This window comes from Amphibalanus amphitrite, unplaced genomic scaffold (assembly GCF_019059575.1).
Source record: "Amphibalanus amphitrite isolate SeventyFive unplaced genomic scaffold, NRLGWU_Aamphi_draft 000143F_arrow, whole genome shotgun sequence".
NCBI classification, from domain to species: domain Eukaryota; kingdom Metazoa; phylum Arthropoda; class Thecostraca; order Balanomorpha; family Balanidae; genus Amphibalanus; species Amphibalanus amphitrite.
This window is the reverse complement of record NW_024881638.1, coordinates 810370-830496: the sequence shown is the minus strand read 5'-3', so window position 1 is coordinate 830496 and position 20127 is coordinate 810370. Positions and strand designations below refer to the sequence as shown.

The following is a 20127-nucleotide window of genomic DNA, read 5'->3' as shown; positions in this document are numbered from 1 at the left end:
GGCACGAATTAAAGCCATGCCACGCCACGTGCAAACATCTCATTCTCGTGCCCAAAAAATATTATTTTTTTAAGTTGGCAAACTTGATCTCTTCATCCAGCGTCATTAGACATTGTGTTATAAATCAGTTCACAGACGAGCAAAAGTCCCAATGCTGCTATTGGCTTGATCGATATTAATCTCTCATTCTCGTAAAAAGGCTTTTCCAGAAAACATTTCATTAAAAAGCCCCCATCGTCATGGGTATGCCAACTTGGTAAAAAATAATATTTTGTTGGGCAGATGTTTGTACGTGGCATGGCCATAATTCGTGCCCGACAATAAAAACCGACTTATCATAAAACACTTTCAACAATTATCATTTGAATGACATGCTTATAATTCTCCTAGCATAATTACTTTCCGAGATATAACGATTCTCTATCGTCACGTTTTTGTTTAAAAACCCTGTATTTCAAACCACGCAACAATTTCATAACTCTCTTTGCCGTCTCTGGACCGTTTTTTTTTACAGGTTTATCTACTCAATGAACATTTTGTCTCCGAACTCCGAGTTTTGACTGTTGAGCCAATTAACACAAAAGGTAAGGTTATGTCACAGAAGCATAGGGTCGGCATATACACCGATGTTCCATCCCGAGTTTTGCACTCAAAGCTTGATAGCGTTTTTACTTTCGAAGGTTAGGGCTAAATATGCATTAGTTATTTGGGTTGATTTAAATGAAAGCAATATTGTTATTTTTAACGCGAGGGACCCAAATCGCCGACTCCGATGGCCAACTCTTCGTACCTATACGTTATGGCTTATCGTTATGTTGAGCGGCGGCAACTGGAGAACGGTGCCGAGAGAATAATTTATTAAAGGGACCCTCCCACCTTAACATTAGATTTGAGTTGAGATAGCCAAAATAGGGTCCCTGGCTCACAATTACCGGTTTTGGCACTCACAACATCGAAAAATGCTTTAATTCGAAGATATGGAATTTCAAACTTGCAGTTTTCGGATTCTAAGGGGCTAATGCATTGGAATGCCCCCTTAGAATTTGTGACGTCAGCGGAGATCTAACGATTTTTAAATCTTAGACTAAAACGTTTTGTAGCACGCGGTGGTATATGCTGCTCTGCGCGCAACAAATGCCGCACTTTCAAATAAAGTCGCTAGGAACAGCGGAGATCCCAAAAAGTAAACAAAAGTAAAAGTCTAATCTCTTGAAAACCGGTGAATATTTTTCGATGAAATTTGGTAGATGTTCGTTTTTGCTCTTCCTGAACCGAGCGACATCACTTTCATGCCAATTCATTAACTTTTTCGAAGGTGGGAGCCGGGAGGGTCCCTTTAAGGGAATCAGACTTCAGTTCATTGAACAGAAACGATGCCTGTATCAAATATCAATTCAAAGTCCAGATCAAATTAGACCCGAAATGTCCCTTTTCTTGTTTCTTCAAAGTTCAACCAGCTTTATTGGCTCTACAACAGCTACCAATTTCCATGTCGAGTTTTCCATCTTGCTCTTTGTTGTCTTTGTTCTTTGTTATCATTCATAAGCTGCAAATTTGTTGAGCAAGAAGCCTATCTCGCGGTTAAAATCCGCCGCCCCAATTGGCTCACCTTACGGTATTGCACGGAGTTCCCGCGGGTTCCGTGTTCGGTGCTAAGCCTCTGCGGGAGCGGGATAGGGCCCCGGCCTGAGGAAGGGCGCCGCACCAGATCGCGAACTTAACTCAGGTGCCGGCTTATCCTTGTTCGCCGTATCTGAATTCATCGCCCCTGATGCCGTGCTCAACAGTCCGCGGCGGCCTTCCATGAATCGGGCGGGTGATGTGAGGCGGCCAGTGCGCATGCGCGCCAGCGCCGGGCGGCGGTGCACGAGCGTCGCGCGCGGCGCGGCGACGGGCAGTTGTCTGCGCGAGCCGGCGGTGAGCGATGCGCGCGGCCGACGGCGCGACGGTCTATGCCTGAGTGGAGCCCCCGCTAACAGTGCACCATGCCGAAGACATTCCGTTTGCGAGAGCAGCTGACTCGCAGCTACGATACCCTCCTCGGTGACCTCAAGAGCCGCGATGAGGACGTGCTGCACCGCAAACATGCGGGAGAGAACGATGCCGACTTCGACGGCCTCGAGCCGGAGGAGGAGTTCAAGGTGCCGCTGCAGAGGGAGCAGCGGAAGCAGCAGCAGCAGCAGCGCGAGCCGCTGGACCTGGTGAAGCAGAAGCAGACGGCCAAGAAGCTCCCGTTCTTCGCGCCAGGTCAGTCCAGGGTCGGGTCGCGCGGCGCCGGACACGATGGTGTCAGTGTGATGATTGATGTCGATGATGTCAGAACAGCTTGGTGTGCGGGGACCGTTGTGCGGTTTTTCACTATACCTACCTCTATCTGGACTGGCTGCATCATGCATGTTGACATCATACCCACGATCATCATATGGTCTTGTTATGGCAGATTCACTATAAGGAACACAGTGATGCGTCGTGTTGCATCTTCTTCTTGTTATTATTATACCTTTCAAAAGTCCTCCAAGTATATTCTCAATCACCTAACGTCCTAACATATACCTACCCGCTATTTGCACCGTGTTGATATTGCTTGGAATCACACGAAATGTTTACGCATGGGCATGCTTTACTCATTACTATTACAGCGTGTTTGCCATGCTCTTGACGTTCCATGGCCTAATAATTATTAATGGATAATTATCATCCATCAATTATCATACGTATTAGGATAATCAGCGCTATGCCGTCTTAGTTTATGTTGGAAGGGACAACTTTGCAACATACAAGTCTGTGATAGATAATTGTCGAAACTTTATGCCACTTCGCACAGGAAAGCGATATCTACGGTTTTGGGTCGGTAAGGTTTATATTGCCTTTCTGATTTTCGTACCTATAATGATAACGGTTTTCTGTTGGGTGCCATGAACTGCATTTACCTACATACGAACTGAGATGCAAACAGCACTGTTTTTCACTTTCCCACAACTTCCTACATGTGATAACGTTAATTATTTGCAGCAGACTAGACGGCACTGCTATTTTTTCTTCGACTCAAATCGAACGTAATCACCACTTTCCTCAACCTTGTGGTCGCAGCACTGCAGAAGCGCTTTGCAAACATTTTTTGTTTCAGCCTTCAAGATAAGCACTACATGGAATCGGCGCTGAAAGCGTGGTTCATGGACATGCACGTCTGGCTACCCGTTCAAGGATATCAGGATCGTTCGAAAAGTGAAAAACGTGGGCAGATGTTACGAGCAGAGGAGTGGGTTGCAAAATTGGCGCTGGCCATACCGCTACGGAGGTAAATTACGGCAAACAACAAAGAAATATTTAGCTTCTTTAGGCATTCCTGGCTCCTGCAAGAGAAGGTTTTTATTATTTATACATACCAATTACTGTTTTTTTTTACATGATTTCATTTTTACCCATGCATATTCACATTGTTAAGGAAAAGAGCAGTGGTTTGATCCATGTGAAGTTACGCAGCAGGCCGTTTAAATTGCGAATTAAAAAAGAAACGGTAATCCGCAATGTGATTCTTCTTAATTTTATGAATGGCTGCTGAGTCCGGAAGAAACATTACTCCTCTCGTTATGAACCGATATGATTAAGCTCAAATACAGATTTTATTTCGTAGGACAGCTCATTTCAGAGCTCATTAATTGTATGGGAAGACCTGCTGATGATTAAGGCTGCGAGTCGTGGGTGTTCCCACCTACGTCTACATGTTTTTGCCCGACTTGATTGTCTTATTTCAGTAATCGATAGGAAAATGCAGTATGTCCATCGAATAGGATAACAGTCAAGCTGACCAAATTATCAGGATAAACGTTACAAAGCAATGCCGTTGACCATAAGGTGTGAAGGAAGGCTAAAAGTCTTCCCCAAAAAATTAAATCCCAAGTTTTGAAGGTAAAAGTTAAGAGCGTTGTTTATTAGGGAGGCGAAAATGATAGTTCCATCGTTTTCTACCTGAAAAGTTTTGCAATGCAATTTACCAGATGCCTCATGTTTCTAATGACATTAGAATAATCAATTTATTGTGGCGTATAGCACACATGGAAGACGTTGATGCTTAAAATTTGCTGCATAATCGACATTTTGTTGGATCGTATTTACCAACCTACTTCAATAAAAAGTGAATATGCTTATAAATTGCATCAAATGACAGTGACAAAGGCTTTAAAATAGCGTTCATGCATAATTGCCTTTCCGGCAAGGCAACACAGTTCTCGAAATATATGAAGATTAGACCATTTCTACAAAAATAGATGTAGAAAAATAGATGATCAAAAATAGTGATTCAGCCGCCTTGATGAGATCAAGAATGCAGCTATCGTTAACCAAACCGTATACGAGTATATACCTGCAGATTTACTATTAAAACAGTCAGATAACATGCCCTGATACTAACGGGCCGATCCCGGACCATTTGAGGCAAAGGACTTTCCCAGCTCCATAGCTAACGGGTTTATAATCCTGCTTGAACGACAGCTCGTGAGTTTCCACAATCTCGGCATCTATCGTCGTGAGCCGTTTTCTCTTGCATGAGCCAAAATATGTCATCTTCGTGTTTTCATATCCATAAATGTGTCACTTTTTGAGTAATCCCGGCCTGAAATCACAGCCGGCGCCGTGGCTCGGACTCGACAAAACGTGACAAAGGCAGCGTCCTACAACCGTGCCGTGAAGATCACATCGCGATTACCGGGCGGCTAATCCCCTGTGCCCGTTATATTGGGCACCCAGCCCATAAGCATCCTTGGTCGTGCTGTCCTGCTGGATTCCATAGCCGAAGCTCCGCCTCAGTCCCTGTCTGCCGGCCGCTCAAATTCGCGGCCCGTGATTCAGTGCCGCCGTTCCGTTAGTGAGAGTCAGCTCGGGCGGGCGCGCCGTGCCGGCCTCGGTGACAAACCCCGCGGGGCCCGGCGTATTTACCTCAGCGCCGCCGGGCCGGGAAATCTGATGCTGGGGCGACGATAGCGGGCCGGCTCCAGGCCCCGGTCTGGAGCGTGCAGTACTGCAGAACGGGGCCGCCCGATAGCCCGGCAGCCCGGCCCGCCTGGTCAGCGGCGCTCAAGGCCAGACGGCCGCCGCGCCGCGTGCCTCCCGGCCAGAGGTGCAAATTCCACCCTACCCGTGCCCACAACGGGCACACAGAGGGGTGGACGAAAAACGAGTGTTTTTCAGGCTGCCTTGAAGCGTTGCCGTTAGAGTGTAACTATAACCAGACCGAGCTAAAGTTGGGGTCAAAGTACACACGGTCACCGAATCAGTCAGCTTACTACAGAATCTTACTACGGTGGGTCACTCTGATCCTTCCCCTCCCCTCCTCTGAGCCGGGATCAAAACACCCCCTCCCGTCCCTCAACCCCAGTAGAATCTACAGGAGGCCGGCCCGATCGCCGATTGGTTGATTCCGTCACCGCCGTCCCCCAATCACACGCCAGAACGTGGGCCCTCGGGCGTACCCCAGCGCCGCCGGGAGGGAGGGGAGGACCGAACAGGATGGGGGGGGGGGGGTAGCGGGACGGAACAGCTGACGCGCGTGGAAGGGGAGCGAGCGGGCCACGCACAAGGCAATAACAACTCGGGCCCGGCGCCGACCTTTGGACGCAGCGCAGCCGGGGAGAAGCGATGCCCGATAGTGCCCTTGGCCGTAACCCTGCCGGGGAGGGGAGAGGGGAGGGCAGATAGAGGATATGGTTAGGGAGGGGAGAGACGCGAAGGGAGGGAGGGAGTGGGGGAGCGAATGGATCAGGGTGAAACGGAACGTAGCAGCCCCGCCTCACTCGCCGACGATTAAGATCGTGGTGTTGGTTAATGCCATTTAAATTCCGCCATTATCTCTTGAATCCCATTCACGTTCATGAAAAGAAAGTGTGAATGCTCATCAGGAAATTGGAACGCGCGAGAAACGGGAAGACACGCGAGTAACGCGATCACGTCTCAGAGAATTCCCTGCTTCAACATAGCGAGCGCATGCCGCCGCATGGCTACCATTGTTTCTATCTGGCCATCGTTCCCTCATGCCAGTCTCGAGGACACTTTCCCGCCATACGAGAGCCCTAAGGGACGGGCTTTACTTATGCCAGAGCCTGGTCTCAATGGCCACCCATTCCACCATACCAGAGCCCCATTCCGCCATTCAACCACACCAGAACCCCGCAGGCGCTACTCCATCATACCAGAGCCCCGAAGCGAGGCATTATTCGCCCCTGGCTCGCTGTCCAATTGTCGGTGGTCACCGGACATGTCTCACGGCTCAGCTGGTCACCGGCCGAGCCACGCACTGTCTACCCGCTGCGTGCGCGCGTCGTCCGTCGTCCCTTCCCCGCTCAGCCGATAATCATGTGTTTGTGCGCACGGATACACCGGACGGGCCCAGAGATACCATCATTTGGGCCAGCCCCCGCGGCACCAGCGCCGGCGCTGGGGCTGGGGCTGGTGCTGGGGTGCTGGGACGGAGCCGGGGTGGCTGACGCTGTGTCAGTATTGGGGTCAGTCTCGGTAGCACTGGCACCTATCACACCGATGACACTGATGGAGCCTGTTCCAATGCTGGTAGCGGCATCAACACCAGATCCGGCCTTTCACCCCACATACCGCGCTGGGTAAACTGTAGCCGCCCGTATGACCCCCGGGTGTCCCGCCCGTCCCCCGCGGCTCACCGCTAGCTCGGCACGAACGTGCTCGGGGCTCAGGGCCGCTGCCTGACACCGCTCCGGGGCAGGGCAGGGCTGGGCTGGCCGGCTGGACACAAACGTGGCTGAAAGGTGGGCCGGGGGAGAGGGGTGACTGGACCGGGCGGGTTAAGTTCAGGTGTACTGATTGGGTGATATCACCGTTACCGTCTCTCTCTGTGGAGTAATCTAAGGACATTGCGCCAGGACGGGCAGATACCATCTAACCCAATCACCATGGGTCGATTATGGAGCCGATTTCACACGACTAATGGCCATGTCTGCCGTGGGACGGTGTCGCAATGGGTTGTCCTTCCTCCAGCGGTACGGGACCGACCTCGCCCTGTCCCGCTCCGCTCCACACGTCACTCACTCTCGCTGTCTCTGCGCGTGGCGAGCGGTGACGCGCGCCACCCTCCACCACGTCACGCCCTTGTTTTCGCCGTGTGCCTCAGTTGCCGCTCCCCATGCAGCCCGTTCGGACCGGGGTGCCGACCCTGATGACGGCCCCCACCAGCCACCACCTGTGCCGGGGATCGCTCTTTGTCAGACAGTGTTCACCCGATGCCGCGTGCTTTGCTCTAGGACAACCCGGAATCGCTGTTGGACGTTCATTGTAGCCCTGGTAAAACCGCCCGACGACCGTTCTTTTCCGTTCCTTGAGGACGGCTTCTTTCAACAGGGACGACAGTGTCCCAGTGGTTAGACATCTGCATTCCGATCGTGTAGGACCGATTCGGTCCCGCTTTGGTGCAGAGAAGTTCTCACCAACTGCCACTCATGACAGATAAACGTGATTTCTCAACTCTTGCCAAATTTTTGTCGTCTTTATCGCCATGCCGACAGCCTGAGAAACTGTGCGATGTTGTCTAGTTTCACGATTTCCCCAGCAAAACTGCACCAGTGACTGTAAGGTGCGGCCAAGTGTAGATATCGCGAGGAATGCAAGTGCTCGTGGTGCATATTGCACAGTTAGTGCTTACGCACGCTGCATTTGAGCCATGTAGTGCCTATTATCTTGGCGTTGCGGTAAATATGCTCCGATGACTATTGCGGAGGAATTTTTAATTCACAGACAAAGGAGTGACGCAGGATCATATGAACTCGCTTAGTGAGTTCATTGACTTACCTTTGCCATGCAAAACCATGCATTTGAAAATGTAAAATGTAGATGAAAAGACATTTTTTGTGAGGCTCGATGTTTGACCTTTTCAGGACATGCAAATGCTCGCTGTCATAACCTTTTTTATTATATTGCTTAACTGGCTCAGAACATGGAGATAACCAGATTTGGCATCTCATAAGGCGATTTCTTCAGGCCTTGTCTAATCTGTATGTATATTCCGTACTTGTTAATCTGGGTCCGTATACCGCGTTGCGCCGGAATCACATCCTCTCGAACCTGGCCGCTGCGTTCGGTAATCCCGGACTTGGTTGCAGGGTCCGTTACGGAAATCCTCCGTAATCGGTAGGTTTTTCCGGAGCACCGGCTGCTCCCCACTCTTTCCGAACCGATCTGCACAGCTCTTGCTGCAGACCAGACCCCCTCTGCCCACCGGCAAATCCCCGTCGGAAATATGTGAAAGGTAGATCTTATCATGGGCCCACATGGACGTTGTTTCGTCTAAGTGGGTCCGTTTGCATATAGTGATCTCGTTGGTAATCTGTTGTAAGCCCCACACAAGTCTGAAATCATAATCTTCCAAATCTGAGGTTTCCTTGAGACTTTGGGAGTGAAACTGGTCCTACTATCCTACTTTGCATCAATTAACGTCAGCAAGGGAGAGCAGCAGGAACTACATGTTGGTTTATTCAACAATTATTTTCTTTTATGGTTGATAATGACTTTGTCTTTGCATCGTGACCGTTTGTTATCTTAGCCGGCACGGAATCAGTGTTTTTGTGTGTATGTTTGCAGCTGCACAGCGTTCTAATTCCCATCACTTCATCAAAGTCTCTCCTCTTCCTGGTTGCAGGTTGCAGTCCTTGCAGGAGCTGAAATTAAAGTATCCGGGAAGTCTCCCGCAGGTTTATGGCTACTGTTGTTAGCTACCAACCACAATCCGGTGATCATGCTGAGACCGACCGCTCCTTGTTAGGTGAACAGACGACAAAAGTTCCACTGGAACCTGCAACTGGTTTATTGTCCACCAGCAGCCAGACGTCGGGATTTTTGTATTCGCTTGCAGCCATCCAAAACCACAGGAACGCGCCCAAAACGCTTGCACAAAAATCCCCATCTAGAACCGATTGTGAACCCCACAGCGTATCATCACATTCGTTTATGGGCTGACGTTCCGTTTCCGAGAGAGCAGTCGCGATTTGAACCTGACCCGCTTCTTCGCCGCTCAAGTACCGCTACGCCGGACAGCCAACGAAACGGAAAGTAGAGACGATACCGAAAGGCATCGTCTTCAAGGGCGCGTCACCGGCGGCGCTCCCGGCGCCATGCGGCGTGGAACGGCGCAGCGATGGCGGACGCAGGAAAACGCGGCGCGCCTGTCTCACGACTGGTGAGGTCGACACGGCCCGCCGCTCCGTGACACCGCATGCTCCAGCGCCCCGACAGCACGGCGGCGGCGGCGCGGCGCGGCGGCCGCCGCCGGGTTCAGGGCCGTCGGTGCCCGCAGGCGGCCGCGAAAGCGGATACCGGAGCGGCTCGGTAACGGTGCGGGCGCCAGGTGGGGAGGGGCGCTCCCCGCCGCTGCCGCCGCCGCTCCACCTGTCGGCGAGGCCGTGCCGGCGCCCGGCGGCCGCCTGTCCCGCGGCGCCGGGATGCGAGGCGAGGTGTCTCTCGCAGGAAGCGAGCGAGCCACCCTTCGGCGCGCCGGCTCACGCCGCGCTCCAAGGCCGGACGCCGGCGCGCCGCCGCCGTCGGTGCGGTGCCGCGGCGGTTTTTGCGGCGACGGTCCCTACCCGGGCGCGTCAGGAGCGTCGCAACGGACTGCGGTCGCGCCGAGCGACGCCGCGCTGCGGTGCACAGGGACGTCCCCAGTACAGCCAACTGTGTACCGACTCCTCCATCCGCCGGATCCCACATCCCCACTGCCGCTGACCCCCGGCTACCGGCTAGCGCTGCCTTGCACGATAGGCGCCGGTGGCGCGTGACGCGTCTGCCGGCCGCCGTGACGCCAGTCTGTGACGCGGCTCCACCGGAACTGCGGTACCCGGCCGGACTGTGACGGTCAGCGGCGGACGGGACGGCCCGCTCGGTGGCACGGGCGCACGCGCGCGCGACTGTCGAGGAAGCGAACAGGGTGTGGTGACGCAATGCACGTACGGAGGCTCTGCAACAAACGGCAGCGCCCCTGGCAAGGTGGTTCGGCTGCACAGAGGGGTGTTCCGCTGAATATTGATGCCACACTCGATCTTGATTTATGGCTGGAATGGTATTTCCAAACAGAAATGTCAAGAAAATGGTAATTCACGGCTGTGCAAGTCATTGACCCACATGCAGCCGTCAGGATCGCGTGTTAACACACTCAAATGACAAAATGCTTCGTAAAATCAGCCCTCAAACAACCGGCTTACACTTGTTTGGAATATTTTCCGCCGTCGCTGGCGTCGCGCACCGGCGCTACCGGGACCCGGTTCTCCGATCAGAGTCCCACCAGGGCCTGTCTGGCCGGCCGGTCATGCAGGCTCTCAATCAGTGTTTAGCGTGTCCTCCGATCAACTCCTCTCCCTGTTTGGCTGTGAAAGGCCGTCAACACCCGGGTTTATCTTCGCCTCCAGCTCTGTGCGAGCCACCGCTTCGTCAAACCCGGGTGGACGACGAGGGTCGTTTGGGAACAAAGGACAGGACGGTGATGATGGGGATGGTGGGTGGGCAAACACTCCGCGCACCCCTTGTACACCGCGGCTCGGCTCACACTGCGCGTGTTATCGGCCGACCACGGCGGGGCCGCCGCGGTTCTGTTTGTTCTTCTCCACCCTTCTCGTTATCGCCCCCCCCCCTCCCCCTCCCCCTTCCCTGGACCCCACTGGCTCGGTGTCGCGTCGTGTCACGTCGGCCCGCTAATCACGATTCAACGTCCCGTTAATGCTTGATTAGCGTGTCCTCCGATCAACTCCTCTCCCTGTTTGGCTGTGAAAGGCCGTCAACACCCGGGTTTATCTTCGCCTCCAGCTCTGTGCGAGCCACCGCCAAACACCCCAAAGGAACCAAGGGTATGTGTATTCATACTAGATTATGCGCGCGTGTCCCGTTCACAGGGTTCACAGGCGGTACCTGTCAACACGTGGGTTCCACGGCTCGGGTCCTGCAGGTACTCCGCCACACACGATGGGGGCCGGACCGGACACTGGGCCGCCTGTGGCCGCAGCCGCCGGAAACCGCGCCAAGTCGTGCCGACTGAGCGCGTCGGCCGCGCCGTTCTCTTTCGTTGCCACGTACTCGACGGATACAGCGAACTCATGGAACGCCGTCCAGAACAGGGGCTGACGCAGCAGCGCTATAATCAGTGGCGACCCCGACCATCCCCTCCCCCAGACCCCCACCACCCCCATGTTATCGGACCGGATCAGCACGCGGTGCCCTCCCCATCTCTCTCCCCACACCAAACATGCCACCATGACGGGGATGAGCTCCAGCCACGTCATGGATGGCGCGGCGTCACACTGCCGCTCGCGGGGCCACTCCATCATCCACCATTCGTCTCCGTGCCACGCCCCCATCCCCCGACGTGAGCTGTCCGTGTTCATCACAATACAGTGGTCGTACTCGCCCGGTGGCGGGGGGGGGGGAATGCCGTACCACATCGGCAAAAAGTGGCCCACCACCGTAAAACCGCCCGTACATCGGCCGTGATCCGCACCCGGCGGTTCGGTCCGCTAACAGAGTGCGCCGCATCTAGCAGGCGTCTAGTGAACGCCCTCCCCGGCGGGACGTACTTGCTGGCGTGCACGAGACGTCCCACCACCGACAGCAGTTCCCGCTGTGTGCATTTCTGTCGCCCGAGCAGTGTCTTTAGTAACTCCTGGGTGCCCACTAGCTTGGCGTCTGGCAACTCTAGGGTGTCTAGGGTGTTTCTGTGTCTATCACAACCCGAGAAGCTCCATCCGTGTTGATAGCGGGGCGCGTTTCCGCTCGGCCAGCGGCACGCCCACTTCCGCACAAATGTCTCGCAGTCTCACATACGCTACGTCGGCACTGTCCGATACTCCGCGCCCTACCCCGAAGAAGTCATCTAAATAATTGCGTATATACACGTCCGATGTCTGATCCTGGAACACATAGGCGCAAGCATGTGGCAAAATCATTGAAAACCCATGGACTGCTTCTAGCCTCAATGGCAGACAAACCTGGTAGTATAGTAAACCGTCCCAACAGAACCCCAGTAGCGCCCACTGGCCGGGCCGGACAGGTATAAGTTTGAATGCATTTTTAACATCGGTCTTGAACAGCAAGGTCCCGGCGCCTCCAGCTAGGAGAATCGACCGCACGGCCTCGTCGAATGATGTGTACGTCACACGAAACTCGTCTGGGTCTAACCCGGCGTTGACCCCGACATCTCTCGACTGTGATAGATCTAAATGAGCCGCACTTCGCCATTAGGTTTATCGCGCGCACTCAACGGGTTCACTATCATGTTCGGCAGCGGTGGAGCATGGAACGGTCCCCGTGTCGTACCGTCCGCGACCTCTCGCCGAATGGCTGCCGTCACCCCGGCACGGCGCCGTTCGGCGGACTGATTGTTTTTCGCGAAACGGCCCCGCGCCGCACCGCGGTATCCAATGTCAGCCCCGTGCCGGAACCGCCCAACGACAGTTTCTCTGGCATCGACCATTGTCCACAGCCTGTCGCTTGGCTTCCACCCTTCTGCACTGTCGACGGCGTAGGATCATGCACGAGTCTAATTATGAATACGCCCCCGAAGTCACGCCTAGGATCGCAGTACCACAGCCTGCCGTGCCGGGCTATCTGCTGTTTGCACTTGCCTGACCGGCCCGCCGCGCCGGCGCCGCGGTGTGCGTTATGAGTCACTCGAGGTCGTCTTTCCGCGCGTCCGCCCGCTCGGCCGCACGTTCCCTTATCCATGTCGCCGCACCCCCCCTCTCTCTCTCTCTCTCTCTCTCTCTCTCTCTCTCTCTCTCTCTTCCTCTCCCTCCTCTCTCTCTCTCTTCCGCCCTCCATCCTCTCTCTCTCTCTCTCTCTCTCTCTCTCTCTCTCTCTCTCTCTCTCTCTCTCTCTCTCTCCTCTCCTCTCCTCTCCTCTCCTCTCCTCTTTCCTCCCCTCCCCTCCTCTCCTTCCGTCCCAGGCCATTGTCCCTCCCTTGTTCGTCGGTTTGTCGGCGGTGTAGCTTTTATCACCGCTACGGCCGCCCAGGCCGTAAGCAAATAGCACCACTGGGTCCACAGATTCCCCTCATGTCCGGCTTTCGCGTTTGACGCGAGCACTAGTCAGCGAGTTTGCCGCGCTGCGTTTCTGCTGGGCTATACGCGTTGAACTTGGCATGTCTGGCAGGCGCCGCTATTGCGCCAGGTATATATCGATACCATACCGAGGCCGCGATGACATGCACACGCACCGACCAGTTGGCGACATGTTGACCCTGTTAATGTCATCTAGACCGCCTTGCCGACGCCGGGTCTAAGCCAACAGAAATGTGACGCCCACACCACGTGGTCAGAGTATAACCGGATCCAGTCATTCCAGCCGGTGGTCCAACCTACATACACTAACCGTCGCGTTCACTGCCTTGCTGGGGGAGAGCCGGCGCCGGCCGAGACGAGACGAGACGAGTCGGCCGTTTGGGGTGACGTCCTTGAGGCTCGCTTTGGCGGAGCTTAATGACGTCCCATTGGCGACCGAACTGGTCTGATGACCTGGGCATTCCAGCCCAATCAGGAGCCGGATGGCAGGGGGAGGGGGGGGGGTCCAACTGACCCCTTCCCCACACGCTAGACGCAACAGAACGCCGCACACGGACGAGGGATATGATAGGTGTACGGATCAGGCTCATTCGAAAGCCCGACCCATCAGTATCACAAGCGGCGGCCGCCGCCGCGACGGGACAGTGACGACCTGCAGTTGTGCAGTTACATTCCGACTTAGCGTTGGAAACGGTCTAACATGAGCCTTCTTGCTGATACGTGCCCTGTGGAAAGACCGCAGTCGACACAGCCAGCCGGGAACCACCGCGGCACGTCAGCGTGACACTCACCATATCAATCCGCCTAGCGCTCAAAGCCAGCCGAAATCGGGGCGCCCGGGGCACCCGGCTAGCCGACATACAATGCATCTCTGCACGGCTGCGTGACACTGACTGGGACGGTCTATTCTGCGCACACACCCAGTCTGGAATCCATCACTGCACCGCAGAGTGACACTGACTATTTCGATCTACCCGATGCACATGTCCAGCCAAGTGTATCTCCCTCCCCCCCCCCCCCACCCCCACCCTCCGTTATGACCGGCCCCTCCCCAGAACCCAGCCGCCGCTGGAGACCGCTCCCAACGCCCCATCTCCCCTCCCTGGGCCTCGGCACGGCCGACCTGTTTGTCTTAGCGCGCAGCTGCGTGCCCTCAAACTCTCCCTCTCTGCTCTCCCACTCTCCGCTATCGTCCCGACCGGTCGTAAGCTCCAATATTTGCTCTGCCGCGACAACACCTCGCTGACGGCGCCTCGTCTTTATCACCTCGGCGTATGCCGTCTAGTGGTGTTAGTTGCAGAAAATGTATGTCCAATGTCCGTCCAATTCCAATGCTTACGCCGATTTCCGTCCAAAATGTTTAAGCTAGCCATTTGTCCAAAGATGTCCGAAACCTACGCAATAGTTTACACTTAACACTGTTATCTTTTTTTTATGTATTTTTAGCAGCTTTAATGTGTTAATCATCTCAAAGGCTGATCTTTCTATTCGCCAATCAGTGTTAACCACGATTGCTTTATAGAAATGCTGAGGTGTAGCAATGATTGTCCAAAGTTGTCCAAACCTGCGTCATTGTCCAACCGAATTCCGGATTGGACATTGGACAAAATCGGAAATCCACAGATTCAAGCTACGATTGACACCACTAAATTGCCGTCTCACCCAATGCCGCCGCGCCCCGATGGAGGCCATTAGATACCCGCCCCTCTCCTATACGTGCCCGCCTGTTCTGGATCAGTTCGCACCATTACCTGCCGGGTAGAACTCGCGAGTTACGTCACGTGTCAGGTCATACCCGTCGTCGGGCCAGATATGGCTCGACGGGGACCACAGTTGCCAGGTCCTCCTGTGCACACGGCATGTACTGATCAGGTCTCACCCGTCGGCCGTGGCCATGACACGACGGGGACCACAGTTGCCAGGTCATCCTGTTCACACGGCATGTACGGATCAGGTCACACCCGTCGGCCGTGGCCATGGCCCGACGGGGACCACAGTTGCCAGGTCCTCCTGTGCACACGGCATATACGGATCAGGTCACACCCGTCGGCCGTGGCCATGACACGACGGGGACCACAGAGTGCCAGGTCCTCCTGTGCACACGGCATATACGGATCAGGTCACACCCGTCGGCCGTGGCCATGACACGACGGGGACCACAGTTGCCAGGTCATCCTGTTCACACGGCATGTACGGATCAGGTCACACCCCTCGGCCGTGGCCATGACCCGACGGGGACCACAGTTGCCAGGTCATCCTGTTCACACGGCATGTACGGATCAGGTCACACCCGTCGGCCGTGGCCATGACACGACGGGGACCACAGTTGCCAGGTCCTCCTGTGCACACGGCATATACGGATCAGGTCACACCCGTCGGCCGTGGCCATGGCACGACGGGGACCACAGTGGCCAGGTCATCCTGTTCACACGGCATGTACGGATCAGGTCACACCCGTCGGCCGTGGCCATGACACGACGGGGACCACAGTTGCCAGGTCATCCTGTTCACACGGCATGTACGGATCAGGTCACACCCGTCGGCCGTGACCATGACGCGACGGGGACCACAGTTGCCAGGTCATCCTGTTCACACGGCATGTACGGATCAGGTCACACCCGTCGGCCGTGGCCATGACACGACGGGGACCACATTGCCAGGTCATCCTGTTCACACGGCATGTACGGATCAGGTCACACCCGTCGGCCGTGGCCATGACACGACGGGGACCACAGAGTGCCAGGTCCTCCTGTGCACACGGCATGTACGGATCAGGTCACACCCGTCGGCCGTGGCCATGACACGACGGGGACCACAGTTGCCCGGTCCTCCTGTGCATAGGCATATACGGATCAGGTCACACCCGTCGGCCGTGGCCATGACACGACGGGGACCACAGTTGCCAGGTCATCCTGTTCACACGGCATGTACGGATCAGGTCACACCCGTCGGCCGTGGCCATGACACGACGGGGACCACAGTTGCCAGGTCATCCTGTTCACACGGCATGTACGGATCAGGTCACACCCGTCGGCCGTGGCCATGACACGACGGGGACCACAGTTGCCAGGTCATCCTGTTCACACGGCATGTACGGATCAGGTCACACCCGTCGGCCGTGGCCATGACACGACGGGGACCACAGTTGCCAGGTCATCCTGTTCACACGGCATATACGGATCAGGTCACACCCGTCGGCCGTGGCCATGACACGACGGGGACCACAGTTGCCAGGTCCTCCTGTGCACACGGCATATACGGATCAGGTCACACCCGTCGGCCGTGGCCATGACACGACGGGGACCACAGTTACCAGGTCATCCTGTTCTCACGGCATGTACGGATCAGGTCGCACCCGTCGGCCGTGGCCATGACACGACGGGGACCACAGTTGCCAGGTCATCCTGTTCACACGGCATGTACGGATCAGGTCACACCCGTCGGCCGTGGCCATGACACGACGGGGACCACAGTTGCCAGGTCATCCTGTTCACACGGCATGTACGGATCAGGTCACACCCGTCGGCCGTGGCCATGACACGACGGGGACCACAGTTACCAGGTCCTCCTGTGCACACGGCATATACGGATCAGGTCACACCCGTCGGCCGTGGCCATGACACGACGGGGACCACAGATGCTGGCCTCTCTAGGCGCACGGTGTCGTGGTCAGCTAGGTACCCGCCCCTCTCCGTCACGCCCACTTCTATAGCGCCCGTCGAACGGTCCCCCCCCCCTATCCCGTCTCCTCGTGGCCGTTCTACCTAGATCCTTCCCCCCCCCCCGCAGCCTATCGCTGCGCCCACCTGCCATCATGCGTCCGTCTCCTGTCGCTCCGTTGATGTTGTCCTGTTATTCCGTACACCAAACCGAGCACTTATATCGCATTCGTCGCGCGCGCCGCGCGAGAAACACTCCGCGCACCCCTTGTACACCGCGGCTCGGCTCACACTGCGCGTGTTATCGGCCGACCACGGCGGGGCCGCCGCGGTTCTGTTTGTTCTTCTCCACCCTTCTCGTTATCGCCCCCCCCCTCCCCCTCCCCCTTCCCTGGACCCCACTGGCTCGGTGTCGCGTCGTGTCACGTCGGCCCGCTAATCACGATTCAACGTCCCGTTAATGCTTGATTACGGTCCATCGGCCGGCCCATATCCAAACAGGGCAGGCCGGGTCGGCTCGGACGCTGGAGTCAGACGTCGCAGTCCGTTCACTAGCGGCCCATGTTTATTGCGCTGCGCTGCAGCAGCTGCAGCAGCAGCGGCAGCAGCAGCTGCAGCTGTAGGCGCTGCTGGCGAGCTGGTGGTTTACTTTCCCGTCGACGCAGCGCTCCATGTCTCAGAGACAGGCACATCCTGGTATTGAGCTGGAAGTGGTGACACCAATCGATACGCGACTACAACGGATGTCATCGACAGGATGCAAAACTGGGTTGCTCAGTGCAACCCCAGTTCTTCACATGGAAGGGCGAGGCACAACTCGGTATCTTGCTAGCAAAACTAGTTAAAAATGTTGCAGCCTACGTGCGAAAAACACTGCAATAGTTCCTGCTGTGCAGCGAGGCAGCTAGAGACACAGGGACATTCGCCGCTGGAAATAGTGTCACAAGAACTTAGCAACGATGGAAAAGATAAGCAAGCGGCTCCAGCGCACCGGAACACAGCGTTGCGTGCAGCGTTCACCGCTGATCGCGCGGGTGTCCGTCAGTTGCAGATGCACCGTTTGCACTGCGTGAGTCACCCATCACATCCGAGCAGCTGCTGCTCCGGACACCGAGCGGCGACGGCTCCGGACCGCCCGGCGAGCGGAGCAGCCAACCTGAGCGAGAGATCCTCCCCGGTTGCGAAACACACCCCCGTCGGGGCTGCGGGGGGCTGGCTGGGGACGAGCGGTACTGTCTGGGGACGAGCCGGGGCGTGCGCCGGCGGGCACTCAGACAGCGCTCAGTCATGTGTCACGCTCGGCGCCGTGTCACGACTGATGGATGCCCGCAGCCGGCAGCCGCGGCGCTCCTTCGCCTCCAGACGACAGCCCCCTCACCCGCCCCCTGACCGCGGCCTCGCCGGCGGGACCCCCCCCCCCCCTCCCCGGCTGCGGTCAGCCGTACATACATGGCCTGTCGGCGGTTTCTGCAGAGGTGGAGTTTTACCATCGCACCGAGCTGTGTGCGATTGTCATGTCGGGAGGATTATTGCCGCTTTGGGAACGCGGCCTTCGGAACGCCGCACGACGGGTTGTTGTTCGTATTTTTGACGGCGACTTGTGCCGGCCGGAGACTGTATCTGGGACGCACGTCTTCCTTTGTTCGGTAAATCCGCTGTGAGAACATCGCAAGCCCGGCTACGATTGGTAGATGTTACGTTTTTATTGCGATAAGCTGTTGAAATCAACATTCTCCCGGGAGTTCATGTGCAATCCGCTATAAATCTTCATGAAATTCATTGTTATATTGTCATTAAAAATTGTCGTCTTATTTCATAGTACTGCGAAATAGAATCATTAAATGTATTAGATCTAATGAGTAAATGGAGTCACATGCTTTTTATCGCTTTCAGCGATTGTGACTTTTTAATCTTGAAAGGAAATAGTTCACTTTTTAACATGGGTTTTGAACTGGAATAGCAGTTCCGTAGCTTGGGCTGAGACGAGCATAAATCAGGAGCTTTTACAGCCCAACGATCACCCTAGGCAAAGATATTCTATTTCTCGTCCCGAAAAAGGTGTCTTGCGTTGAGGATGTGTGCCTTGCATATATTTCCATCCAGTATGAAAAGAGCATGGGTCCCGAAAATTCTTCAGAAACTAGAGAAATTATCTACGAGAACTCTAGAGAAATTCTCGTACTGATCAATTAGGACATTCAGGGGAACATTATCAGATCGAGCAGATCGCCCAAATGCCGGTGGCTGCGATAATTTCTCTGTTTCTGAAGAATTTTCGGGACCCATGCTCTTTTCATACTGGATCGCGTGTGCCTTACAGAAACTGAAAAGTTCTTCCTATATCAAAATATAGAAAAAAATCTTTTGTTATAAAAAGGTTTTATTTTCTTTGCTGATTATTTTGAACATAAAAAATAATAAACCGTTGCAAAAAAAAAATAATTTCGTGAAAGTGAACTATTTCCTTTAACTCGCAATCTCATGGACATTGGACATCAGAATGCAAAATTCCAGGTAACGGCCAACGGTTAAACCTAATTATTCATCGCAAGTGATTAGAATGAGATTAACGTAAACCTTAAGGTAGTTACGACGTGATGCACCGATTATAAATATGATACAATTAAAATATCAGACGAATTCATGGAACAATAACATGCACACAATTCTCAACAGACACACGGGAACAGGTAGGTATACTACAGCTTGAACTTATATCAACGTTATAAGGGAAAGTCCGTTCTCCGTGCCTGCCACAGGATGGCACCAACCTAAGCCAACACCAAATGTTTAGCCGATTTCCTTACTAGCTTATAGTACTACCGGTACAACTATCAAAGACGCCGCTTTACGATATCAGCCCCACAACGTCTTCTCGGAAATACACTTTACCGGAAACCCTCGCAAAAACCCATCCGCTGCTTCACACTCTGCCGGTTTCCCAGCACCTGAGACTGGCTGGCTCTGTTTCATGGAACCACCTCGCATCTTTCCCCGCATCATTCAGCAGGTGGCCGCACTAGCCCGACCGAGGACGTGACGTCATAGTGTGCTGCCATTTTGCGGCCAGCATAGTGAAGGCGTTCATTGTTAAACGGCTGGCTTGTATTTACATCACACAATGCGGTACCGTGTGCGGTTTTCCTCGGAATCAATGGTCCGTGATGCCCTACGATGTTGGAAGTCAAGCGGAACTGTGACGCACTTACCAAGACTAGATCAGAACTATGACGTCATTAGGGTTCGTTGCAGGACGGTAACCCAAACTGTATTCGAAATGCTGATGTAATCCATGGCCACACACGAAGCGTCGCAATGCCCTCCTATCCAGTGAGCCCGTTCGAAAAATAACCGCCCGAGCGGTGACCGGATTTGCTCACTGGTGGTCCCTAAGACGGGCCGACGGCCGAGGC

The 20127-nt window shown here is 54.9% G+C and overlaps 1 protein-coding gene across 1 annotated transcript in view; it reads left to right on the top strand.

Annotated features, from left to right (window-relative positions):
• The first annotated feature begins 1836 nt into the window (after nt 1–1836).
• Nucleotides 1837–20127, top strand: part of LOC122382621 — a 30446-nt gene continuing 12155 nt past the window's right edge. The window contains exon 1 of the mRNA XM_043368180.1: nt 1837–2247. Within this exon, the coding sequence (XP_043224115.1) occupies nt 1986–2247 (262 nt within the window). The 5' untranslated portion in view covers nt 1837–1985. The remainder of the gene's footprint in view (nt 2248–20127) is intronic.